Here is a 26,989-nt window from a genome sequence, read left to right as displayed (position 1 = left end):
CCTCCTGATAATCATCTTAATTAATTTGCCTCTTATCCACCTTTTCATGTTCTCTGTATGTATATAGAAAAGGAGGACTTGTGGCACCTTAGAGACTAACCAATTTATTTGAGCATAAGCTTTCGTGAGCTACAGCTCACTTCATCGTATGCATTCAGTGGAAAATACAGTGGGGAGATTTATATACACACAGAACATGAAAAAATGGGTGTTACCATACACACTGTAAGGAGAGTGATCACTTAACATGAGCTATTACGAGCGGGGGTGGGGGGAGAGAAAACCTTTTGTGGTTTTAATCAAGGTGGGCCATTTCCAGCAGTTAACGGGAACGTTGGAGGAGCAGTGTGTGTGTGTGGGGGGGGTGTTCCTGTTAACTGCTGGAAATGGCCCACCTTGATTATCACTACAAAAGGTTTTCTCCCCCGCCCTCCCTCCCCCGCTCTTCTGCTGGTAATAGCTCATCTTAAGTGATCACTCTCCTTACAGTGCATATGGTAACACCCATTGTTTCATGTTCTGTGTGTATATAAATCTCCTCACTGTATTTTCCACTGCGTGCATCTGATGAAGTGAGCTGTAGCTCACGAAAGCTTATGCTCAAAGAAATTGGTTAGTCTCTAAGGTGCCACAAGTCCTCCTTTTCTTTTTGCGAATACAGACTAACACGGCTGTTACTCTGAAACCTGTATGTGTGTGTGTATATATATATATCTTCTTACTATATGTTCCATTCTATGCATCCGATGAAGTAAACTGTAGCCCACGAAAGCTTATGCTCTAATAAATTTGTTAGTCTCTAAGATGCCACAAGTCCTCTGTTCTTTTTAATATAACACTGATTTTTTAAAAAGGCTCCAGAGGCTATCCTGGCAACTACAGGCCAGTGAGCCTAACTTCAGTATCAGGCAAGTTGGTTGAAACTATAATAAAGAACAGAATTCTCACACACACAGATGAACACAATATGCTGGGGAAGAGCCAACATGGCTTTTGTAAAGGGAACTTACGCCTCACCAATCCATTAGAATTCTTTGAGGGGGTTGACAAGCATGTGGACAAGGGGGATCCAATGGATATAGTGTACTTGGACTTTCAGAAAGTTTTTGGCAAGGTCCCTCACCAAAGGCTTTTAAGCAAAGTAAGCAGTCATGGGATAAAAAGGAAGGTCCTCTCATGGATCAGTAACTAGTTAAAAGACAGGAGACAAAGGGTAAGAATAAATGGTCACTTTTCAGAATGGAGAGAGGTAAATAGCAAGGCCCGCCAGGGACCTTTACTGGGACCAGCACTGTTCACCATGTTCATAAATGATCTGGAACAAGCAGTAAACCGTGAAGTGGCAAAGTTTGCAGACAATACAAAATTACTCAAAATAGTTAAGTCCGAAGTTGACTGGGAAGAGTTACAAAAGGAACTCACAAAACTGGGCAACAAAATGGCAGATGAAATTCAATGTTGATAAATGCAAAGTAATGCACGTTGGAAAACATAATCCCAACTACACATATAAAACGATGGGATCTAAAATAGCTGTTACCACTCAAGAAAGAGACCTTGGAGTCATTGTGGAGAGTTCTCTGAAAACATCCACTCAATGTGCAGCGGCCCTCGAAAAAGTGACCAGAATGTTGGGAACCATTAGAAAAGGGATAGATAATAAAACAGAAAAATATCAAATTGCCACTATATAAATCCATGGTACACCCACATCCTGAATACTGTGTGCAGATCTGGTCACCCCCTTTCAAGAAAGGTATGTGAGAATTGGAAAAAGTACAGAGAAGGGCAACAAAAATGATAAGGGGGATGGAACAGCTTCTATATTAGGAGAGATTAATGAGACTGCGACTTTTCAGCTTGGAAAAGAGACCACTGACGGGGGATGTGAGAGAGGTCTGTAAAATCATACCGGGTGTGGAGAAAGCGTATGGGGAAATGTTATTTACCCCTTCACATAACACAAGAACCAGGGGTCACTCAATAAAACTAATAGGCAACAAGTTTAAAACAAACAAAGGAAGTATTTCTTCACACAACGTCCAGTCAACTTGTGGAACTCCTTGCCAGGGGATGTTGTGAGGCCAAAACCATAACTGGGTTCAAAAAAGAACGAGCTAAGTTCATGGAGGATAGGTCCATCAATGGCTATTAGCCAGAATGGGTGGGGATGGTGTCCCTAGCCTCTGTTTGCAGAAGCTGGGAATGGGCAAAGGGGGATAGATCCCGTGATGATTGCCAACTCTGTTAGTTCCCTCTGGGGCACCTGGCACTGGGCACGGTCGGAGAACAGGGTGCTGGGCTGGATGGACCTTTGGTCTGACCCAGTCTGGTTGTTCTCATGTACTGGGCTAGACGGACCATTGGCCTGACCCAGTGGTGCCGTTCTTATGTAAAATGGAACAATGACACCAAACTGTTTCGTGGCTAAGGGTTTATAAACATCTCTCTGGTTTTCAAAGCAGTTACACCCTCAGCGATAGATGTGTGAAAAAGCTGGGACCAACCTCTTGGCTCCGAGCCCTGAGCTAAACCCGCTAGCCCACACGGCGCTCATGGGACACTTCCTACTCATCTCAAGCATGAACTTTTAACCAAGCTCTCGGCTTCTCCTGAGCATTCTGCAGGGATATTTCAGTCAACCCTTTTGCGTTGCAAAGAAATTGCTGCAGTTAATTGAAGGTTTTATTTTTCCATGAGAATTGAATTCTCCTTGCTCCATTAGCCTTTAAATTAACGCTGTGCAAATGTTAGCTAATTAATCAGCCCTCGCATCATCCCTGTAAGGTAGAGACTCTTGCCTAGGGTTCACTTCCAAATTCTCGTGAAGTATTTAGCAGCATCTCAGGTGAGATGTCACCAAGCCAGCCCGCAGGGCAAAGGCCAAGCCTTCTTCTGTCTATCCAAGACAACTGCAAGACTCCCACTCCTTTCCGACCTTGCAACCAGGAGTCAGTCCACAGGCTGGGGGCAGATGATTCAGGAGGCTGGATAAACCAGTCCTGCCAAGAAAGCCATGCCATGGTGGGCCTGCGACAACCTATCTGACCACCCTCCAGCTCACCACAGGCGGAATTCACCCCTAGGCAGAGGGGCCAGGACAAGGTTCATGCTCCACCTTATGAGCTGAACTGGGGTTTACATGGGATGGTGGGTGGACCCCAGGCCAGCCCCTCTGCAGAGAAGACAAAATCCTCCCTTCAAGCCCCCGGGAAGGAAGCAGGTGGGGATGTCATAGGGAAGGTCAGTCTAACACAATTGCTCGGGGAAGCTCTAGCAGCTGGGGGCTGAGCAGAAGCAGCCAGGAACAGGCGGCCTCACCAAAGAGCCTCCATGCTCGAGCGGCTGCGGCCATATGTCCTTGTGCCACGGCAGCCTGGGAAAGGGGAGATGCTGATGTCATCGGCCAGGCAGATGCTGCCGTGCTGACAGCTCCGATCTGGCATGTAGCAATCGGCAGCAGCCCCCAGACAGCATGCAAGGCAGGCTGATGGCTCTCCGAGGAGGTTCCCCCCGAAAGCCCCAACAAGGCCTACCACTCCCGGGGCAGGAGTCAAACCGAGCTTTTTTACCGTTATCGGCGATCGTCATCCTTGGGGTGGCATCCAAATCCACGGCGGATCGTCGAGAGGGGTAGCCCGTTGTTGCGGCCGCCAACAGGACCAAGAGGTAACAGGCCATACGGCTTCTCATCTTCCCAGGTGACCGAGGTCGCTGCTCTGCCGACACAAACTCTTTGCCAGTGGATGGGGGCCCAGCTCACAGAGATCGCCCCGCCGGCTCCTGCGTGTCTCACGGCGAACCACGATCGTGCTCCTGAAATACAGAGGAGAAGTTGAGCAGTGGAACACGCCGGTCCTTTCACCTGAGGATCTCAAAGCACTTCCCCAAACATTACGCTTCACAACAGCCCCATGAGACAGGGAATCATAGAACTGGAAGGGACCTTGAGAGGTCACCTAGTCCAGCCCCTGCACTCATGGCAGGACTCAGTAGGCTTTTATCTAGACCATCCCTGGCAGATGTTTGTCCAACCTGCTCTTAAAAATCTCCAATGATGAAGATTTCACAAACTCCCTGGGCAATTTATTCCAGTGCTTCACCACCCTGACAGTTAGGAAGTTTTTCCTAATGACCAACCTAAACCACCTTCACTGTAATTTAAGCCCATTGCTTCTTGTCCTAGCCTCAGAGGTTAATGAGATCAATTTTTCTCCCTCCTCCTTGTAACAACCTTTTATGTGCTTGAAAACTGTTCTCATGTCCTCTCTCAGTCGTCTCTTCTCCAGACTAAACTAACCCAGCTTTTTCAATCTTCCCTCATAGGTCATGTTTTCTAGACTTTTAATCATTTGTGTTGCTCTTCTCTGGGCTTTCTCCAATTTGTCCACATCTTTCCTGCCATGTGGCGCCCAGAGCTGGACACAATACTCCAGTTGTGGCCTAATCAGCGTGGAGTAGAGCAGAAGAATTACTTCTCGTGTCTTGCTTACAGCGTTCCTGCTAAGACAGCCCAGAAGGATGTTCACTTTTTTTGCAACAGTGCTACACTGTTGACTCATATTTAGTTTGTGATCCACTATGACCCCCAGATCCCTTTCCGCAGCACTCCTTCCTAGGCAGTCATTTCCCATTTTGTATGTTTGCAACTGATTGTTCCTTCCTAAGTGCAGTACTTTGCATTTGTCCTTATTGAATTTTCATCCTATTTACTTCAGACCATTTCTCCAGTTTGTCCAGATCATTTTGAATTTTAATCCTGTCCTCCAAAGCACTTGCAACCCCCTCCAGCTTGGTATCATCTGCAAACTTTATAAGTGTACTCTCTACACCATTATCTAAGTCACTGATGAAGCTATTGAACTGAGCCGGACACAGAACTGATCCGTGCGGGACCCCACTTGTTATGCCCTTCCAGTATGACTGTGAACCACTGATAACTACTCTCTGGGAACAGTTTTCCAACCAGTTCTGCACCCACCTTATAGTAGCTCCATCTAGGTTGCATTTCCCTAGTTTGTTTATGAGAAGTATTATCCCCTGCTGATAGATGGGGAAACTGAGGCAAAGAGAGGGGATGCAATTTACTCCAAGACACAGAATGAGTCAGTGGCAGAGGTAAGTATAGAAACCCAGGAGTTCTGAGCGTCACCTGCACTAGCCACTACACATCACTCCCTCTGGCTAGGGATTCTGTTCTGATAGGTTCTCCTCTTTCAACGGTATTAATTTGCTACATTTAATAAACATGCACAGCCTGTGGGAAAGACATTCAAACAGAAATGGCACCTTACCAAACCCCAGAAGCCTGCTACCCTCATCAAATCCAAACGCAAAAAGATCTACATCGCTACATTCTCCCACAGGCAAACGGTGGCCCACGTATTACAGAAATCGAAAGATTCCGTGCAGCTGGGTAACAGCTCAGTTACTCATTCTATCTGCATCATAACTACAGCATCTGAAAAGCTTGGGTGCAGCCATTTCCAGAAGAGGTGGTGTGGGAATAAACTGATTTATCCCTGCTCCCCCAGATTTTTTTATGCAAGATGCTAAGATGCACAAACACGTCACATTTACACTGCAATGAATTCGAGAAGGAGAGGATCCTTCGTGTTTTATTATACCTTGCAATCCGAGCACTTCATTTGAAATAATCAAGGTAATAAATATAATTAAAAAGAAGAAGTGGGACTTCCAGCCATCCTTGTGGTACCAGAGTCCCTATTTGCACTCTGCGTCCAGCACAGAGTCCTATGGAATGCATTGGGCATTTAGGGCCAATATTTCAGTCTCGTTTCGGCTAGTTTTTTGTTTTCCTACTGTACTAACCTGCCCCACCTGAAAGAACAAGCTAATCTAGGACCAAATTAAAGCCAAAAAAATCCAAGAGGAAACACTTGAGGGAGCAGGCAGCCTGCGGAACTCCCTGCTGCATGATGTCATGAAGCCTGATCCCAGGTCTGGGTTTTTAGAAGATGCAATGCATTTATTACTAACCCTTGGACCTATCTAAGCCGAGGAGCATTACAGAATTCATGCTTCATGGAGTCACCCCTCCCGTGTACTGCAATTACCAATTTGCACCCACAATAGATTCCAGTTCAAAGTCTATCTATCCCTTCATGCAATTGGCCCCGGTTCCCAGGGAGATCAGCATACCCTCTACCACTACAATCTCCGAGGTCAGCTCTGAGCTACAGAAACCATGACAACGCCAGCGTGGAGTGTCGGGGAGAAGGGCAGCAGGGAGAACGGTCCCGGGACTGGACAATTTCAGTGCTTTCATTCGCCCTTGCAAGAGACCTCCCTGACTAAAACCTCACCCGCTTCTTAGAGTTAACTGCCCCTGGAAGTGTTTTCCATATGCCATCCACCTGCTCACCCCAGACAGGAGACCCTGGGAACCAACCAAACTGCTTCTACAGGCAGGGAAGGAAGAGACAGAGTTTGGGTGATGTCTCTTTTTAACTGCTCAGGAGGCACTCAGACACTATGGAGATGGGTAACGGATAACACTAATAACCGATTACAAATGGGGGCAAGAAAGAATTAAGTAAGAACACAAGAACGGCCATACTGGGTCAGACCAAAGGTCCATCTAGCCCAGTGTCCTGTCTTCCAACAGTGGCCAATGCCAGGGGCCCCAGAGGGAATGAACAGGACAGGGCAACTTCAAGTGATCCATCCCCTGTCACCCACTCCCAGCTTCTGGCAAACAGAGGCTAGGGACACCATCCCTGCCCATCCTGGCTAATAGTCATTGATGGACCTGCCCTCCATGAATTTACCTAGTTCTTTTTTGAACCCTGTTATATTTTTGGCCTTCACAGCATCCTCCGGCAAAGAGTTCCACAGGTTGACTGTGCCTTGTGTGAAGAAATACTTCCTTGTGTTTGTTTTAAACCTGTTGCCTGTTAGTTTTATTGGTTTGTATGTTATGGGAAAGAGTAAATAACACTTCCCAATTCACTTTCTCCACGCCAGTCATGATTTTATAGAACTCTGTCATATCCCCCATAAGTCGTCTCTTTTCCAAGCTGAACAGCAGGGCCGGCTCCAGCTTTTTTGCCGCCCCAAGTGGCGAAGAAAAAAAGAAAAAAGAAAAACCCAATTGAGCTGACGCCAAATTGCCGCTGAAGAGGAAGAGAGGGAATGGAGGGCTCACCGCCGAAGACCCGGACGTGCCACCCCAATAACGCAAGGAGTGCGCCCCTTTCTATTGGCCGCCTCAGACACCTGCTTCCTTTGCTGGTGCCTGGAGCCGGCCCTGCTGACAGTCCCAGTGGAAGCTCTTCCATTCCCCTAACCATATTTGTTGCTTTTCTCTGTAACTTTTCAAATTCTAAAATACCTTTTTTGAGATGTGGCGACCAGATCTGCACGCAGTATCCAAGATCTGGACATACCAGGGATTTTTATGGAGGCAATATGCTATTTTCTGTCTTATTATCTATCTACAGTATATATATATGTATCATTAGAGGCAGAGCTACTTGCCTAAGGTTCTGGGGAGGTCACTGGAAGAGAACCCAGGTGGTCCCAGACTCCTGCACCAGCCCCCAACTGCGTCTGTGCATGGTGAGGCAAGGTCACCAGGGAAAACCCCTTGAGACAATTTTAGCTCGTTTCCAAGACAGCAAGTTGTGATCACAGCCACACCATGGCGTTGAAGGTGCAATGCCCCTGATTCATGCCATGCGACGCAGCCGTCGTTAACTGAACACGCTGCAATCGTTAAGCCAAACTAGTTGCAGCAACTTGCTAAACCGTAAGCCAGAGGTGGAAACCATCAGCAAAAATCTTCCCGCTCCCCCCCAAGTGCCGAGCCGTTTTCTAGCAAGTCTAGGGAGAGGTGTGAATTCCTCCTCACACCAAAGCAGAGGGTGAGCATGGCGCGCCAGCTTCCCGATCCCTTTGAGTTTTGCTGCAGCTGGTCTTCTTCCAATTCAGAATATTGTGGCAAGAAACAGGGCCCTCCGGTGCACCTGCCCAGGCTGAAAGAGTGTGGGGAGCAAGGGCCGGCAGACAGCTAGCGACACCAAAGGGAGCAGCTCTGCCCAATGCCTCTGGCTTGAACAGTCACGCTGCTCCGGCTGCGTGAAAGGAAGGATATAGCACTGCGGTTTCCTTATCATCCAGAAACTTACCCAGCCATCCCAAGGGACAGCAAAGCCACTTAGACATGCAGGAGGGAGGAGAGACTTGGCAGGGCCGACCGTTTGTTCCAGCTTTAAGCTTCTAGCTAGCTAAATCGGGAGCAGAGGGCAGCGGGGGACGTGGCAGCTGTGAGCCCCCCATGGAAGACAATCCCATGATACCAGGGCTGTGGGTTAAGTCTCACCTGAAAGACAGCGCCCCCTACTGCCATGCTACAGGAATACGCCCACTACCTCCCCAGAGGGAAGGCTGCGGCCTGTTGACTGGCACCTCCTGCCACTCTCCCCTGTCTTGCCCCTACAGGTCTCTCTGACCAGCCCTGAACCCGCTTAGGGGAAGCTGCAGAGCTCCGAGGGAGGCCGAGATACTGCAGGAGGCAGCGAGCGATTGCATACATTTCAGGTTCTCTTTCACAACCAGGGGGGTGGGCACAGAGAGGAACAGTAGCCGAGTCAGGCAGCCAGACTCTGTTCTCTTCATTTCACAGCTTCCGAGCTGTTCAGACTCCAATAAAAGCCGTCACCTCTGATCCCTGCCAGCTTTTCAGTGCTCTCCAGCACTGCGAGTAAGTTAGCGAGACTCTCCAAGCTTCTATCGTGGCAGCTTTTCTGTAGGCGTTCTGAGCAATGCCGACTCGTCCCAAAGGATCACAAAGAGCCGGAGCTATCATTTAGCGTCTCTGCGAGCCACCGGTCACAGCAGGAACTCGGTCACTTTAATGATTCAAAGTGAGGGAAGCGCACGTTAGAGGTACCCCTGTACCATCACAGGCCTGGTAGGCTGGCTCGTAGCCAGGCAATTTTACTCTCCGCTTATGTGGCTCAACGGCACTGGCCGTATATAGTTAATCTCTCACCAGCACCTTTCAAAATCCAAACGTGTGTGTGTGAGAGAGAGAGATTCACACCTACCACTGACAATGCAGCAGCTGTGTCAGCTGCAGGGATTTTAGGACAGGCAGTGAAATGTTGGCAGGACACAAGGACAGACCACTCCTGACTCCTGAGTGGCCACGGGGGATACAGCAGGGGGTCTCAACTTTTTTCTTTCAGAGGCCCCCCCCAACATGCTATAAAAACTCCACGGCCCACCTGTGCCACAACACCTGGTTTTCTGCATATAAAAGCCAGGGCCGGCGTTAAGCAGGACAATTCCCCAGGGCCCCATGCGATGGGGACCCCCACAAAGCTAAGAAGCTCAGGCTTCCGCTTCAGCCCCAGGTGGTGGGGGTCAGGGACCTGGGATTCAGCCCCATGCGGTGGGCCTTCGGCTTTCTGCCTTGTGTCTCAGCAAGTCTAATGCTGGCCCTGCTTGGTGGACCCCCTGACACCTGCTCGCGGCCCCCGGATCCCTGGTTGAGAACCACTGGGATATATCATGGCTCCATGTGGTTAGAGCCTTGGGTTTAAGTTTTGCCCAGCAGATGGCACCTGCAGTCTAGCGCCCTGGGCCAGCATGCTGGGGCATCAAGGCACCACTGGCCCGGGTACAGGGCTTTCCCCATTTCAGAGCAGTTCAGCCCTGGATCCTCCATGCCTCTGGGAGGGTCTGTCCCCGTTTCGCAGATAGAGAAGCTGTGACAGAGAGATTCAGCAATCTCCCAAAGCCATGGGGGGAGGCAGGGCAGGTGCTCCTAGTACAATGTTCAGTCGTCCAGTCTTCTGTCCCCATCTACAGTCACCCGCTGCTAGCAGGCTGGCTCTCTCTTGGTCAGACCCTGCTTTTGCTTGCAAGCCAGGGCAGCACGGCCAGCCCCTACAGTTTCTAGAGATTTTAGGCGTAGGTTAGAGACCTCCATCCCCTGCAAGAAGTGTTATGGAGAAAGATTTCCCAGCCTGCCACCAGAGCCTCTGGAGCAGAGGGGAGACCATGGGACAGGAGGGGTTGGTTCCTGTTACTGGCTGGGAATCCATCTGCTTCAGAATGGGAAGCAGGAGAGGCTTGGCTTTCAGGTCCCTCCAGTCTCTCCCCATGACTGATCCCCACAAGGTATGGCTTTCCTCTTGGGTTTGTGGTCCCTTCCAGCCGTAAACTCTGTGCCTTGGCACAGTGCCTTGCTCCGAGCTGCCCCTGAAGCAGGCTCCCTGGAAATCAAACCAACAAGGTTCCTTTCATGGCAGGCCGTGATGTCACTGTCCTGGAGCCACTCCTGCCCGGGAAGGGCAGCTCAGTGGTCAAAGCAGGGGAGGTATTTGGAGTCGAACTCCTGGGACCTACCCTCAGCTTTGCCACTAACTGCCCTTGGGCACGTCAATTAGCCTAGGTAAAGCAGGGACAATGCCCAGGGCCCAGTGCACTGGGAGACTTACTGCTTTGCAAGACCCTCTGATGACTGGTGCTACAGCGGCAGTTCCCAAACCATGGGCCGTCCACCCAAATGACATCACCCCATCAGCAGTTGGGATTGCCGCAATCCCTAGTGCAGGGCGGATGCCATTTGCTCCACTCAGCGTGACCTCGCATGCCCCACTGCTCTTCACGATGATGCCCTCCATGCTGTCTGGGGCCCCAGAAGAAATAATTCATTACAATGGGGTTGTGCTGGCAAAAAGTTTGGGAACCCCTGTGCTGTGGGAAGGTGACGTGATAATCTCTATTATGCTAGCACTGAGGGACCCGATCCTGGATCGAGGCCCTGCTGCGCTAGGCGCTGTACACCCCCCCACACACACCCTGAAATGACTGTCCCTGCCGCACACAGCTTACAACCTGAGTCAGAGACAAGTGACAGCCAGTAGAAGCACGGGGAAACCACCGGTCAGCACGGGCAGCGGTTGTGGGCTCTGGTACCTGGCCTTTGCATGGGGGGTTACGGTAACAACCCTGTTCCAAGGGGACAGGTGTACCCGCTGCATCGTACACGGGAATTCTGACTTCAGCCCTACGGCAGGCAGCAAGCCTGCGGCTTTTCCTGCCAGGCTGTAAGCATGCTAGCCAGCGGCTTCATGGAGGCCGCTGGGTTTACTCCCCATTCCACCGCTGACTCACCACGGGAGGCCAGGGAAGGCAGGTAGGCTTTTCCCTGCTTCCCAAAGTTGGGTTACAGACCCATGGCTTCGAGAGCTACGGCTGGAAAGTACTAAGTCATCTTGGCAAGGAGCTAGACTAGCCGACCCTCACGGGCCCTTCTAACCCTACGGGTCTATGGAGCATGGTTCTGACTGCGGCCCACTCAAGCCTGGGCTCCTGGAAGGGATTCACTGAGAGGGGAAAGCGTGGATATCTGTCTGGAATAGCAACCGCTCGGTGCTCGCTCTCTCCCAGATGCACAGAGCGGCTTTCCTTTGGAGGAGACCAGCTGCCACCGCTCACTCACCAGTTGGCACTGGTCTCGCTGGCAGACCCCCCATGCTGCCAGTGCATGCTGGAGACCACCCAGCGATCAGCGTTCGAGGGAGGATATTTGCAGACGGTAGCTCATTGCAGCCAGGCTGTACCAACACAAACGTCCGTGTTTATGCAACAACAAGCTCCGGGCCGTGCTGCAGAGGCCTGACTTTCACAGCAAGAACGCCTCCGTGCCTGGGGTAACGGGGAGGCTGGTCTCCGTCGGGGCATCTAACTGGAGATCAGCTGGAGCAGCACACACTTGGCTCAGCTGGAAGTTAAACCAGCAGCGAGCTGCGTTTTCAATGGGGTGTTCTCAACGTGTGCAGAGTTAAGTACATTGTACCAGACCTAACGGGGAGCTTGAATTACATGCCAGGTAGGGAGGTCCCGGATGACCTTTCCATCCAGCCCTGGGGCAGAGTATTCCTTGTGTTATTCCCATCCCGGGGCTCAGGCATGGTGAAGACAATTCACTTCCACTCTGAGCCACGGGCCCCTCTCCGCTAGTCCAGATCTAGGCCACCCAGAAACCCTGCATCAGACAGGTGGCACATGTGCACAGAAGTGGGGAGAAGCCACCAAATTCGTTATCGCCCATGACCCAAGGTTGCACCTGGCAATGTTTCAGGAAAGTAGAGCTTATTTCATGGCCGGGTGGCTGGAGAAACTTTGGCTGCTCTCTCTGCTTCCTGACTCAAGGGAGCGTAGCATCCGATCCGACATTCCTTGGGCACCCCAAGCGCACCGTGGGAGTTGAGGGGGTGACAGGCTGTGCACAAGGGCAGAAGGGGCTTGCCAGACCTCGGCTCATCCGCCTTTTGCTACATCATTGCCCCTAACTTCAAATCCAACGTGCTTTGATCTGCAACAACGGCACCTCTGCCAGCTTCCCTAGGCATTCTGGCCTGATGGCTCTTGAGGCTACGAATTATCTTCTTTAAAGTCTGGCCTAAACTTTTCCTTCCTTCGCCTTCAGGCCATTTTTTGCACTGCTGACCTGTGTGAAGAGTAATATGTAGGAGAAACAATTGATCTTAGTCACACGGCAGAGCTGGAGGGGGAAAGGAGGGAATTGCTGACTCTGAAAATGAAACCAATGAAAAGATAAAAAAAAACCCAACAGGCCGTTCTAGGAGAACCTTAGCAAAGACCACTCCCTGCCTTGGTTGGCCTAAGGAAGAAGCAAGTGGGAGAGCGGGTCCACCATGGTTGGCTGGCCTAGGCTGAGGCAGATACTGTGAGGGTGTCTGAACTGCCAACGGTGTCGGCTCACGGGAAGGGATTTCTGCAGATTTGCTCACCAGCTCGGCGCGCAGAGATCAGCACTTCCGGAGGCGAGAGAGCTACAGACAGACAGACAGATACGCACACGCACACACGGAACTAATCTCTGACAGAGATGTGAGCTTTAATCTGGGTGCATCTCTGCCTGCTCGGTTAGTCACTTTCCACTCCGCTCTCACATCCTGCTGGGGCCTGGGAAGGCAGGTGGCTGAACTGGATCAGAGAGGAGGGTTTTCCTGGGAAGAGCCGCATTAAGGTTGTCCAGCCTGACGGAAGGTGCATTTAGACAGGAGGCCTCCCCTGCTCCCTGTCTGCCCTGGGACAGGAGAAGAGCCACAGTCCACGTCCCTTACGGCACAGAGGATCCATTTCCAGTGGCACGAGGAACACAAGCAGGCCCGGTTTAACACAGCACGCGTGCTTCACACGCACCAGGTCACCTCCACAACCCCTAGTTCTAGACCCCAGCCCAGGCACTCCCCTGCACTGCGTGGCACGCTCTGTGTCGGCTGCAGAGCAGGGCGGAGGGTCGCAGTAACAGAACGGGGGCACGGGGGGAGCTTTTCATGCCCCACGATGCCCCACGAAATGCAGCCACGGGCAGGACCCATTTGGCCGGGGGCAGAGGAAGCTCAGGCCAGCAGGGCTAAGGGGACCCACGGCGGGACAGCTTTTGGCCAGCTAATGGCAGTTTTGGAGGTGGGGGCGGGGGACAGGAGGAGCCAGACAACAGCCGGGGGTCCTAAGCCAGCCAGGTGCGGAGCTGAGATGCCTCCACCAGCTCTGCAGCTCCTAGGGCTCCTGCTGGCACAATCAGCTCCAGGGCTGCACGACCCAAGCTCTCTTACTGCCCGGCTCAGACGCCCCCAGGGACAGGCAGCGCTGCGCCCACTCCTCCCCAGGACAACGCTTCAGCCCTTTCCACTGAGAGGCAGCACGCCCGTCACCCAGGAAGGACCAATCTCTCTCTGCCGGTCCCTGCTGAATGGAAGATGGCACGAGGGAGAAGTAGCGAGAACCCTCATGCTATGGCAAAGGAAGCGGGGTACGGTGGAGAGAGACAGAAGGGGGCAGCCGCTCGTCCTATACGGCTCATTCTGCAATTTTTCCTTAGAGTTAGGACTCCACTTTCATCAGCTTAGGGGGCTCAAAGGTAGCTCGGTTATGTCTACACGTGCAGCAATCACACCTCCTGACTGCAGTGTCGACAGACTCTAAGGGCAGGTCTACACTTAAAACACTGTATCGGCACAGCTGAAGTGCTTTAATGAAGATGCTCTCCGTCGACGGGAGAGAGCTCTCCCGTCGGTGTCATTAATCCTACCGACAGGCAGTAGCTATGTCGGCGCTGTCTACATCGGCGTTTAGGTCGGTGTAACTAAGTCACTCAGGCATGTGGATTTTTCACACCCTGGGGCAATGTAGTTACACCGAAATAATTCTGTCGTGAAGACCTGCCCTGCTAAGTCGCCTCTCCAGACAGGGACAAAGAACACGGCAAGCGTTCCATCGGATGAAGTGGGTTTTAGCCCACGAAAGTTTATGCCCAAATAAATGTGTTAGTCTCTAAGGTGCCACAAGGACTCCTCCTTGTTTCTGCTGATACAGACTAACACGGCTACCACTTTGAAACCCAAAACCAGAAGGGCGCTTTCCCCTTCAGTTGAAAGGTTTATTGGATGTGATGCAACTGGACAACTAAGTCAACAGGAGTGTAGCTCCCTGCATTGTACATTTAAAAACCAAAGCCTGGGCCAGCCTCTTCAGAAGAGAAAAGCTAGCCAGGAACAAACCTGACCACGTGGGGAAGAGATTGAAAAGATCCAGATGTTTTCAATTTCCCTACCTCCTCCTGCAGCCCGAGGGAGCTGGAAGCCTCCTTTCATGAGGCAACATCTGTTCTCAAAGGCAGCCCTTTCCTGTACAGCTGGATTCATGCCTCTTTTGGCAATTGAGAGAGACAAGGTAAGGGGAGGTGATATCCTTTACTGGCCCATTCTCTTTGCAATTAACACGTGGAGCCTCATAACAAGATTTTTTCAGCTTTGACGCAGCCGTGTCCTATGCCTTCAGATGAAGGACGGGTGCTGAGACGGGACGGGGAAGGCGTCCCTGAAGTTGCAAGTCACAGCGGGGAGACTTGAGCGGACGGGGCCTTCAGGTGAAGACATTTCAGGCAGTGACCAAAAACGAAAAGGAGAAGTGGGAGAATACAGGGGCAATTTGGCACCTTAGCCGAGTTGTTTCTAGGGTGAGCAGGTTTCCCACCATTATTCCACCAGATTTCAGCTTCTCCTTAAAAAGTTGCCTGGAAATTCAGCATCTGCCTTGGATTCCGTTCCAGCAGGGAGGAAATTCCGGCCAAAACCCCACGCAACATGCCAGTAACCTGATCCGGTCGTGCAAACCTGTCTAATCCAGCCGGGCATTTCAGAGGAAGGTGTAAAACTGTAATGGAGGGAGCCAATTAAGCAATGCGGTGTGTAGGGAAAAGCCCACTTCCTGCTGTCCACAAAGAAGGTGGGAGGATTAAACCAATCCAGCCACACAAGATTTAACTTGCTGGCCTTCTGCAGCAGCTAACTCCAGCCAGTTTAGTGGTAACTAGGGTGATGAGATTAGGTGCCCAGAGTGCTCAGGGCACGAGATACATTACAAACACAAGTGCTTGCCCCGAAGACCTTACACAGCCGGCCGCCGGGGTGGGGAACACAGCACAGTGTGCAAGGAAAGGGGTCGAGGCAGGATGCAACACTGTAACATTGTGCAACCCGAGTCTATGATGCTGGTGTTTCACCACACGATCCCTTGTTTTCACACTAAAGGTCAGGGTAATAAAGCAGGGCCTGACGCATATGACGTGCCCTTGAGGTTCCCAGCTAGATAATTATTCCTCTGGGACTAGGGCTTTGGAGCTGTTCTCCGACTCCGCTCCAGCTCCAGGCAAAAACCTGCAGCTCCACTGCGCCGTGCTCCAGCTCGGGGCTCTGCTCCAAAGCCCTGTCTGGGACTCTTCAAGGCTAAGCAAGCCTTGTGGGGCTGCCACCTGCAAGCCTTGGGCCAGTGGGGCACAAACTTTTCCAGTTGTGCCCAACCTTACCATTAACAGAATCTGTCTGCAACCTCCCCCAGCCGGGGCAGAGTGGAACTGGGCCTGGGGGCGGAGCTGGGCCTGGAGGCGGAGCTGGGTTGGGGGCAAAGCGGAGCTGGGCCTGGGGGCGGAGCTGGGCCTGGACGCGGAGCTGGGTTGGGGGCAAAGCGGAGCTGGGCCTGGGGGCGGAGCTGGGCCTGGAGGCGGAGCTGGGTTGGGGGCAAAGCGGAGCTGGGCCTGGGGGCGGAGCTGGGCCTGGAGGCGGAGCTGGGTTGGGGGCAAAGCGGAGCTGGGCCTGGGGGCGGAGCTGGGCCTGGAGGCGGAGCTGGGTTGGGGGCAAAGCGGAGCTGGGCCTGGGGGCGGAGCTGGGCCTGGACGCGGAGCTGGGTTGGGGGCAAAGCGGAGCTGGGCCTGGGGGCGGAGCTGGGCCTGGAGGAGGAGCTGGGTTGGGGGCAAAGTGGAGCTGGGCCTGGGGGCGGAGCTGGGCCTGGAGGCGGAGCTGGCCTGGAAGCATAGCGCTCCTTCCCTGTTCCCCATGGGGCTGGCCCGGGCCTGGACGCCGAGCAGGACTGGGGAAGGAGAGAGGCTGGGGACGGAGCAAGGCTGGGGATGTGGGGACCACTGCCTTAGGGGGAATGCCATCACCACAGTCAGTATACGTATTGTGGTTGTGGAGCAGGGCAGCAAGGCGCTAGGCGCTGTACAAACACAGAACAAAGACAGTCCCTGCTCCAAGAGGGGAAGCCGAAGGAAACAATCAGGTGATAGTGGTCAGCACACAGCAGAACAGGCAGGGGTCTCAGCACACAAGCTGCCCACCCACAGCATCTGATCACTTCCCAGCTTAAAGTAGATTGCCATATTGAGGTGCCCAGCAAACCTCATTGAATCTCCAACTCTTCTCTGGTTATAGGAAGCTCAGTGTGAGGTAACAGGGTCCCCCCAACCCCACACGACTGGAGATTAGGGGGCTCTTCTGCACATCCTTCTATTTGCTATCTCAGACAATTGTACCAGCCGTTAGTTCCTTTCCTGGCAGAGGAGCAAAGGGCAAGGTCTGGGGTCTGACCCAGAGTCTGACAATTAAGTTCTTTCACCAAGACAGGATGACGCAAGTTACTGGGGGATCAAAGTGCTAACGGAGACTTATGTGGAGTGAAGGATGGTGTCCCTAGCCTCTGTTTGCCAGAAGCTTGGAATGAGCGACAGGGAACGGATCACTTGAGGATTCCCTGTTCTGTTCATTCCCTCTGAGGCACCTGGTATCGGCCACTGTCGGCAGACAGGACACTGGGCTAGATGGACCTTTGGTCTGACCCAGTCTGGCCGCTCTGATGTTATGTTCTAAGGGGCCTCTAGTGAATCATCAGTCCTTGCACACAAGCTGTGACTGCCAGTTCCAACCTTCCCAACCCTCCCATCGTAGACGGGTGCAAAGTCTAACCCTGATTATCTCTGGTCAAGACGATCCCCAAAACCTCAGCTCGTTCCATCGGCTGAATGGCTAGGATTGTGCCTAGAACTTACATGATGTTTTCCCTGCTGCATCATAAACCAACAGCTTCTGGTTTCATCCCTGGGGCCTGGTAAGCAGAAAATTGGCTCCACTATATAAATATGCCTTTAAATATCCACTGGGGGCACGGCCAGTGGGGAAGGGAATGCCAGGAAATATCTAATAACGGGCTGGAGCTTCGAGAGCTCAGAACCCCACCGGGTGGGTGCGTCTGAAAGCCCAGTCGGGCACTTCGGAAAATACTGGCCAATGTGACTGATGGGAAGAGACACCATCCGAGCGAAAACGAGAGAGACTCAGCCCTGTCCTGTGTCTGACCCCGCATCATACAGGCAGGGAGCCCCCAGCCTTTTAAACGGACCCTCGCTTTAACAGCTTCTTGCAGCCAGGGGGCCCGAGGTGCGTCACAAACATGGCGTAAGTGTCACACACCGGTGAGGTGGCCGTTCGACCCAGTTTAGAGTGGCTTGAACGAGGTTATATGGAGAGTCTGCCAGAACCAGGAATGGACCCAGCCACCCAGCTCAGCGCCCGGCTCTAACCACTCAGCAGCACTCCCTCCCTGTGCCTGTGGGCATGACTGACTTCCTTTGCTCCCAATGCAGATGGAGCAAGAAGCTTTTCAGAGAGATGGCCGGCGAGGTAAACTGTCACTGCAGTGCCCGGCTTCCTTGGTGGAGAGTTCTCCACAGGGATTTGCCAGGGCTGTCTCTCTCGGCACTGCTCCTTTCAGGGAGCTGGAATATTTCAGATGCCTCCAAGCAAAGCGCACCCAAGGAAGCCACCTGGCTGCATTCTCGGGTCATCTCTGCAGCGTCTGCTTTTGCCCAGGGTTTCCCTCCCTTGCAGAATTGCTGCTATGCACCCACCGTTTATAGAGAGATTGAAAATCAGACTCTTGCTAATATGCCCAACGCAGCCATGCCCAGGGCAGGCGACTGCCCAGAGGATCAGCTCCCGTTACCGCCCCAGTAGCTGCGGTTAGCTTTGGAAGCCTGGATGCCCATGAGCCCTGCCCCGCCCGCCAGCGCTACGGAAAAGACACGTGGCCTCGTCACGTGCAGAGTCACGGGAACACATTTGTTCCACTCAACCCTGGAGCTTGAGTCCTCCCGGCTGAAGGCTCACCATGTGCCCGCAGGAAAGCCACACTGTTTGGCTATAGATATTCAGGCCTGTCTGTAAAGGCCTGTACTCTAAGAATTTAGGTGTATTCTTATCACTTAGCTAGTTACAGAGGCATAAAAGAGAAAATCAAAATCACTGTCTGACTGTACAGGGCCGTCTCTCACTGTGACAGTCTGAGGCCCTGTTCTTAGGCTAAGGCCTTTGGCTAAGCAGCAGAGGCAGCCGTAAGCTGGGAAGCGACCAGTCACCTCCTCACATTCCAACCAAGTCACATTGAAAGAAGGTGCTATTGGGCTGTTAGGATACAATCCTGTCCTGATAGTGCCTATCGCCTCCAGAGAAAGGGAAGTGCCTAGAAGATGTAAAAGGAAACTTAGTTTGAGAGCAACCTGTCTGGCAAGAACTCACTTATTAATAGCTGGGATGTGAAATCCTCACTTCTATATTGTTTTGTCATTATAGTTCCCACTTTGCTATGGTTTATCTGTATAATCTCTGTCTGGTTCTGTGATTGTTTCTGTCTGCTGTATAATTAATTTTGCTGGGTGTAAAATAATTAAGGTGGTGGGATATAATTGGTTACATAATCATGTTACAATATGTTAGGATTGGTTAGTTAAATTTCAGTAAAATGATTGTTTAAGGTATAGCTAAGCAGAACTCAAGCTTTACTATATAGTCTGCAGTCAATCAGGAAGTAAGGGGGGAGAAATGGGAACAGGGAATGGGGGTGTGGAAACTGGAATCATGTTTCGCTAAGGGGGGAACAGGAACAGGGACACAGGTAAGGCTCTGTGGTGTCAGAGCTGGGAAGGGGGACTCTAAGGAAGGAAACTGGAATCATGCTTGCTGGAAGTTCACCCCAATAAACATTGAATTGTTTGCACCTTTGGACTTCGGGTATTGTTGCTCTCTGTGCATGCAAGAAGGACCAGGGAAGTGAGTGGGTGAAGGAATAAGCCCCCTAACACACACGTTTGGGAGCATGACGGGCCCCCCAACACTAGAGGGCATCAGGCAATGAGAATTGGGGCTCAGAGCTGTGTCCCCACATCCTGCTCTATATTTACTCCTCTGGCTGAACTGGGAGCTGTGCCGGCAGCTTCTGCAAGGACTGGGGGCCAGCTCTTCCAGCAGGGCACTGGGGAGGGAGAACAAAAGGGCCCCAGAACCCGACACCGAGGGCTTCAGAGAACCTGCAAGCAGCACACTGCTGATAAATGAGGGTGAGTCTAACCCCACGCCCAGCTGAGGTGGCGCGAGCCCCGCAGGCTGTGACCTCGGCAGCTCTCCCAAGCGACACAGGGTCGGGTCTGGGCAGCGTTTGAGACTTCCCAGGAGAAGCCAGAAGGCGGCAGGCAGTGGGGACGGTGGGACAGATGGTGGCTTTCCTCCCCTCTTAGAGGGAGCCACGAATCACTGCATCGGGCTGGGCCATCCTGCCGGGGGTGCGAAACAGACTCCAAACACTTGTGGTCCTGGAAGATTGGAGGGCATTTTTTGCAAGACGAGGGGCTGTGGAATGTCCTGACCTTCCCCCCGGAGCTTTGACTGGATATTGTCTTATGCTTTACTCCTCAGGTTCACAGGCACTGCACGGTGTCAGGCGTCGCACAGTGGAACCCTGGGTCTGCCACCCAGAGCGCCCCCACCTGGCCAGAAAGGGAGAGATGGGTGGGAGAGTCCGCTGCGCTTTCCAGCCCCTTGGTCGCCCCTGCTTTCTCAGGAACGTCTTTCACCTGGTGCGACCCAGACAGTCTCCTCTGAGGAGTTACCTGCAGCCCCGGCCTCAATCGCCAAGCCCAGCACTGGGTTGTAGCCATCGGCTCTCGGGAACGCAGCAGAGACATTTCCAGCAAAGAGCATTTCACAGCGGCACGTTGCCAGCTGGCTCAGCTTCCCACTGCCGCTGGGCTTTGGAGACTTGAAGCGGAGCGGGGCGGGGGGGGGGGAAGCAAGACTGAGTGAATTGGTTTCCCAGGCCCTTCTCTATTCTCTGCCAGCACAATGCTCCGTGCTCACACGGGTCCTTGATCATAAGCCAATGGAGGATGCATTTGTGGAAATACCCAGGGTAAGACCCCTGGTAGTGCCGAACGATTCGTGCAGGGCTCCTATTCTCCAGGGGGTTGGACGCCTGGCCCTGGACTCTATGCACCCGGGGCCAGGTTCAGAGACCAGCCATCCCAGGGCAGGTCCAGCACCAGGGCTGGCCTATCCCTCCCCTCCCCACCCCACCAACAACCTCAACCTTGTTAGGAGACCACCTCCACGGACTCGCCCTTCGTGCCCATCCAGTCCTGGTCCCCCTATCGAGAGGGCTAGTGGAGCTGCTGTATTAGAAACCCGACCGGGACCCACCAGCTTGTCTCACCCTCGGCTGGCTGATACCAGAGCAAAAAACGGGGGGTGGGAAAGGCCTTGCACTGAGTATGTGGATGCAGGTCTGAGCAGCAAAGCGGGCAGTGCTGCTCCTGGAGAAGCAGCCGCTCAGCGAGACACAGCTGTGCGTACTGATAACATCTAGTCTCATACATGCTCGCTTCACAGGATCAGGCCTCACGTGCACTGGAGAAGGGGGAACCCTGGCTGGGTCAGCAGCCAGGTGCCCCTTATGCAGCATCTCCCGCAATAGCCAGCGAGGGAGGAAATACCTGACCCTAGTGAACTCATCACGATTTACATCCACTTATGTGGGCCGGCTCATTAGGAACACAGATTTAGGATTAACGATTTGCAGTGGTTCTTTGGCCATGGGGGTGAGAATGGGACTCAGGCAAGTCCTGACCCCGCTGCACACAGGTAACCAACAGCAGGACTGGCCTCTCATTGCCACTCGGGAGACAAGACAGGCTCCAGTAAAGCACAACCGGAAAAGCATCAGAGAGGATGAACGTCAGACAGCCACAACTCTGCCTCCAACCCCACGCAGTCACCTTTAAAGACACCTCTGTGCTAGCAAACATCAGCACATTTCCAAACCCGGGGGAGCCCAGCAATGGAAACCAAGCCCTCTCTCCCCCTGCACAAAAAGCAAAACATTAGAGCGGTGCCTGATTACGAGTCATGAGCAAAGAAGCTATTTCCAGCAACACGTTTTGATCAGCAGCGAACAACGGAAAGGTCTCCCTATGCCCACCTAGGTAATGAGTCAGTCATTCTTTGTACAGTTTCATTTCGTTGCTTCTGCACTTGCAGCGAGCAGCTTTAAACACCCTCCCGGAGCGTCTCCCACCTCCCCCCCCCCCCCCGCCTTTGTTCCACTCTTCGGTTTCAGGAGAGGATAGAGAGGCGTTCACAGAAGCAGCAGCAGCCCTGGGATAAGCTTTCGAGCTACTTCTCAAAGCGCTTGCCAGTCTCAAGCAGGGGAAGTCAGAATATCGAGTGGCAAAAGCTAATCCGTATCGAGAGTTTTGTAATTTACCAAAAAAATCCTTGACGTTGCCCTGGGGCCTGCTAGTTCCTGTTTTAAAACAGCACAGGCTAGACTCTGGGGAGGTGGGTTTTAAAGGCCATTAACCAAACCTTGAAGTTGATGTCTCTTTATTGCCCGCTTTTGCGTTTCTGCCTCTCAATTGGGCTCTAATGAACAAAATCTTCATCTCCTCTAAGCTGTTCAGTTCCAATCCCATCGCAGGAATAGCCATTCCAGCAGAAGCTGCCTGCTAATTTTAAAAGGAACTAATGAGAACAGGAGAGATGGGCCAAGAACTCTGAATAGAAGACCTCTTGATAAAGCAACTCATGTGGATTGGTTTACTTAAGATTTTCTTTATATGTATATTGTTTATATATATATATATCACACACACACCAACTACCTAGCCCTCCAGAACACTGTTCAAACATGCTTGCTGCAGATGTTTTCCCAAGAGCAAATATTTCATCAGATCTGAAACAGAGAACAAACAAATTCTAAAAAGGCTAAACGAGATTCCAGGCCTGGAGAGAAAAGCTGGAGGGGTGAATTTTCCAGGCAAGATCAAAAGCCAGTCCCATAGAATGGCTGTGTTGCCCCCTTCTTCTGACACCTGTGTCCCATTAAAACATTTCTGCTGAGCAGTCGCTGATGTCTGGAGTCTTGCTGGTCAGCTTCCCAGCAGAGGAGAAATTAAAGTCAAAGAATTCGGGTACACTCCAAGGGTAACTCCTTGATTTTACACACACACCAGTCCTGGAACAGAGGTGGTCAAAAGAGCATGCAAAGCCATCCTTTCTTCTAGGAATCTCAGCCCAATAGCAGTGCCCTGTTCCTCCTTGAGGCATTGGAGACCAAGGCAGAGAGCAAACTCTCCTGCTTGCATAGCAACCTCTCTCCTCAGGCTGCCTCTATGCAGAAACCTCCCATAACACAAAACTCAACATGGCAGCATGTCTCCCCAAGAGTCAAAACTTGCTCACATGCTAAGAACGTGGATGACTAGGACAGTGCCACCTGGTGACACCTGCCATTAGAGCAGCCACGGCCATCTCTCTTTTCCTTGGCAGTCCTGTGAGAGCCATGGAGGCTGTTCAATTATCCCAAGAGGTGCAGTTTATTGGGCCGCGAGCTGGAGCACACTACCAAGGCAGGTGTGAATGGGGGCAGAGAGGGATAGGAGAGGAAGGAAGGAGCTAGCCTGTGCTGGACCTGTTCTGTGCATACCTATGATTTCAATCCCTGATAGCACTAAGTGGATTCTCTCTATAATTCTCTCTCTCGGTATAATATTTCGATACCATTTTACTACTCCCCCATCCCCAAAATAGGGTCACATTAAGCCACCTCTTGGGGGTGGCACCATCATTTTGCTAATGAAGCCTGTTCCGTCCCCTCCCCCCAAGCACAGACGAGATCGCAGTCTTCCCCCAAGCATCCTCCCACGTTACAGAGGGGCGCGCAGGAGCCTGGCTGACTCAGACGTGGGTCAAGGAGAGAAATGACAGGAGAGAGTGAGCTTGGGCATTTCTGCGCAGAGCACAAAGGGGGAACTCATCTCTAACTCCAGTAACTGGAACCTCTGAGATCAGACTTCTGGAGTCACTGGGCCACCGACTGCCCCCTGCAGTTGGGAGCGAAAAGGGGCAGTTTGGATTTTAAGTGTGTGGAGCAAAATCTTTGTGTGGATTTTTTGTTTTAAACTTACACAAAAAAGAGAGATCTCTGCTCTCCACCACGGGCAGCGCTGCTCTACCTCACGATCACCGAGCTATTTCAGCCCAGCAGCGTCTCTAGACCGGTGTCTTTCTGGGACCAATGTAATATGCTTCTGAGGAAGCACACCAGACCTGGGTGGAGGAGAAGGAAGGGGAGTATATTTCGCAAAATATTTTGCAAGGAACTAAGGTGTTTTTGTTTTGTCTGAAATTCCATCGGCCCATGAAAGTGTCAAATAAATTTTGTTGGTGAAAAAACCCGACAATATGATTTTGTTGGGGGAAAAACCCACTTGCTCTTTTACTCTTCCCCCATCCCAGCTGGAAAAGAGGGGGTTCGGGGTGGGGGGGGAGATCAAGTGAGAATTTCCCCCAACAAAGACAAAAAGTTGTGTTTCAAGACTTTAAAAAACGGTGTTTTGATGAAAATGAAATTTTTCTGCAAATATTTTTATTTTGGTCAGGAAAAAGAAGCCACTTTTCATTTAAACACCCACACAGCCCTAACTTTACTGAAAATGTTTCAACCAGCTCCCAAGAGAACATACCTACAACCCTCCCACCTAGGAGGAAATGGGCATTTGTGCTTCCTGCTCTGAATGCCACAGGACAAAGTGTTGGAGGCCACGTAGGTACCCAGATTAGAGGTGCTTTGCCATCATCCCAACCGCCAGCTCTGCAACGCTGGGCAGAGTACAGCACGGCCAGAGTCTCCTTGCTGGTCCTCCCAGTTTATAGCATCTGCCTGTAGCTGTCTCCCCCCATCCTTTTACTCTCCACTCGGTTGTAGATTCAGCCCCAACTTCATCACTTCTTTTATGACGGCCACGTTAGCTTCTCCAGAGCAGGTTAACGCTATCCTTCACCTTGGCTTGTCCTCCCGTCTCTCCAGGGGAAAAGGCCCATCCACCATCCCATGCCTCACTGCCCAGCTGTCAGAAAGCTGGACTCCAGCTTCCAGTTCAGCAGGATGTACTGAGCCAGACTGTCCCCCGCTGTGAGCCTTTTCTCATCATAAACACCCACGCAAAGCGAGCGGCAAACGCTACTCATCATCCACACGGCCACTTGGCCTGGGCAATGGAGAACCAGGCCCAATGCACGCAGCCCTTCAGAAGGGCTGGGTACGGAAAGGGTCCAATTCTGCAAACACTGGACTGCCTTGAGACACCCAAGCGAAGCCTCCAAGAGGAGTGAGGGGTACAAATCCTCGGGATCGGGCAACTGGTGGGAACCGCCCACGTAAAGCAGGAAGGTACAGTATTATAGCAGCTGCGTTAGGAGGAGACTCGGTAACTGGAAACAACCCTGTTCTCCAATCCAACACCAAGATGAAAGACTGAACCAGAAGCCCCTACTGAAGCTGACAGCCCGACAGAGCCGGGTAAGACACTGAAGAATCTAAGCTCTCCGTTTACTCTAGAGTGGCAAGGCATTTTTAAATTACTGGTTGATTCAAGTGTTTATTGAACAGTAATCAGAGCAGAGACTGGCCGTGCATGCCTTCCCTCCCCCAAAAAGAGCAGGGAATTTAGCAGTGAGAGCTCTGACAAGCTCAGCATCCTGACGGGATGTTCTTTTCCCCATCACACAGGCCAATCTGCTTCCCAGGAGGAAGCCCTCACCAGCCAGACGGCCGCTCGCCCCACGTCCGTCCCCAGCACTGTCCTCCTTTGCAGAGCTAACAGTGGGAGCCGTTTTAATTTTCATGGCCATATAGGAAAAACTAAACCACCGTCCTGTGTCGCTGCCCATTGCTCCGGGATGGCGATTACATCAGCGCAGCCATTTTCGTCGGCTCTGCAGACCCAGCCCGGCAGAGCCCGTGCTTTGTTTCAAGTCCCCGGGCTCTATGAGCAGCCAACGGGAGTACTCACGTGCTTAAAAGCGCTTTGCTGGATCAGGGGTCAAAAGCCTCAGGCCTGAGATTGCGAGAGGTGCTGAGTTCTTGCTCTTCCCGCTGGGGTCTGATGCTGGCATTCAGGGCCTCGAAAGAATCAAGGGGGAGCTGTAACATGCTGACCCTCCTCCCCCGTAGCAATCCATTCCCACCTGGCAGTAGCTGCCGACAGAATATTGGGGCCTGCCACTTTCTCCCATTCCTTTGTACACCAGCGGCCGTTAAAAAGCTCCTCATTAGCTCTGTGTGCGGATATTGAATGCAGCTGTCACTGTTCCCCTCCTGCAACAACAAGTCGCCCGAATATTCCCCTCTGGATTCCTTTTCCCACAAAGCACTTCTAAAACCGCCGCGGCCCACCGAGAAATGGATGATCTTGTTTTCATTTGCAAGGCATGCACAGAAAGTGGCCTTGCTTAGATGCCCCCATGGGATCCGTTCCCATCTCGGCTCCGCTTATTAATGGCTTGTAACTTTCTCACATCTATTTAGAGACACCAGTTCCCCTCCCAGCCTGCCTGAAACACACACAGTGGCCATTCCCCCTCAGACACGGCTGCCCTTCGTTTTTACAATAGTACATTTGTGCATTCTGTTAAAAGCTCACCAGAGCGGTGCAAGGTCTGGGTGCAGCACAGGAAAGGGAGAACCGGCTGGCGTGGGAGACTGATAAAAAAGCACACAGAGCCTCCGCCCTCAGTCACTGATTTTAAATCAGCCCAGCTGATTAGTGGTCCAAGCCAGCCGACTGCTGTATGGCGGCCTATGCAACGCAAATCCAGTGCTGAGTCTCAGAATGGCTCACGCCCATTTATGTCTTATTTTCCTTTCTCTATACAGACCACCAACAGGTGGGCCTGGGGCTGGAGTTAGAGACCCTCCAAAGTCTAGATTTGGAAACACATCACTGCAAGATTAAGGTGATCCAGAGACCCACAGTTCTGAACTTTGCTACTGAGCCAAAGCCAACAGCGTACATGGCGATCAGTCAGTACGTAAGTCAGCACCCTTTGCAGGGCTACTTCATAAGAACGGCCATCCAGAGTCAGACCAAAGGTCCATCCAGCCCAGCATCCTGTCTTCCGACAGTGGCCAATGCCAGGTGCCCCAGAGGGAATGAACAGAACAGGGAATCATCAAGTGATCCCTCCCCTGTCGCGCATTCCCAGCTTCTGGCAAACAGAGGCTAGGGACACCATCCCTGCCCATCCTGGCCAATAGCCATTGATGGATCTGTCCTCCAGGAACTTATCTAGTTCTTTTTGAACCCTGTTATAGTCTTGGCCTTCACGACATCCTCTGGCAAAGAGTTCCACAGACTGACTGTGCGTTGTGTGAAGAAATACTTCCTTTTGTTTGTTTTAAACCTGCTGCCTATTAATGTCATTGGGTGACCCCTGGTTCTTGTGTTATGGGAAAGAGTAAATAACACTTCCTTATCGAC

The 26,989-nt window shown here is 52.0% G+C and overlaps 1 protein-coding gene across 8 annotated transcripts in view; it reads right to left on the bottom strand.

The window, feature by feature from the left end:
* SEMA4G (semaphorin 4G) overlaps positions 1-26,989 on the bottom strand; it is a 108,126-nt gene that overhangs the window by 57,354 nt on the left and 23,783 nt on the right. For 6 of the 8 annotated variants that reach the window (XM_073354520.2, XM_073354521.2, XM_073354526.2 and 3 more), the window contains exon 2: positions 3,573-3,816. In XM_073354520.2, the coding sequence (XP_073210621.1) occupies positions 3,573-3,693 (121 nt within the window). In that variant the 5' untranslated portion in view covers positions 3,694-3,816. Of the gene's footprint in view, positions 1-3,572; positions 3,817-25,522; positions 26,085-26,152; positions 26,218-26,989 lie in introns of those variants that run through there. The other 2 variants (XM_073354525.2, XM_073354522.2) reach the window with 2 other exon arrangements.

This window comes from Lepidochelys kempii, chromosome 7 (genome assembly GCF_965140285.1).
Source record: "Lepidochelys kempii isolate rLepKem1 chromosome 7, rLepKem1.hap1, whole genome shotgun sequence".
Taxonomy (NCBI): domain Eukaryota; kingdom Metazoa; phylum Chordata; order Testudines; family Cheloniidae; genus Lepidochelys; species Lepidochelys kempii.
Note: the sequence above shows the minus strand (reverse complement) of the source record. Positions and strands in the feature narration are given on the sequence as shown.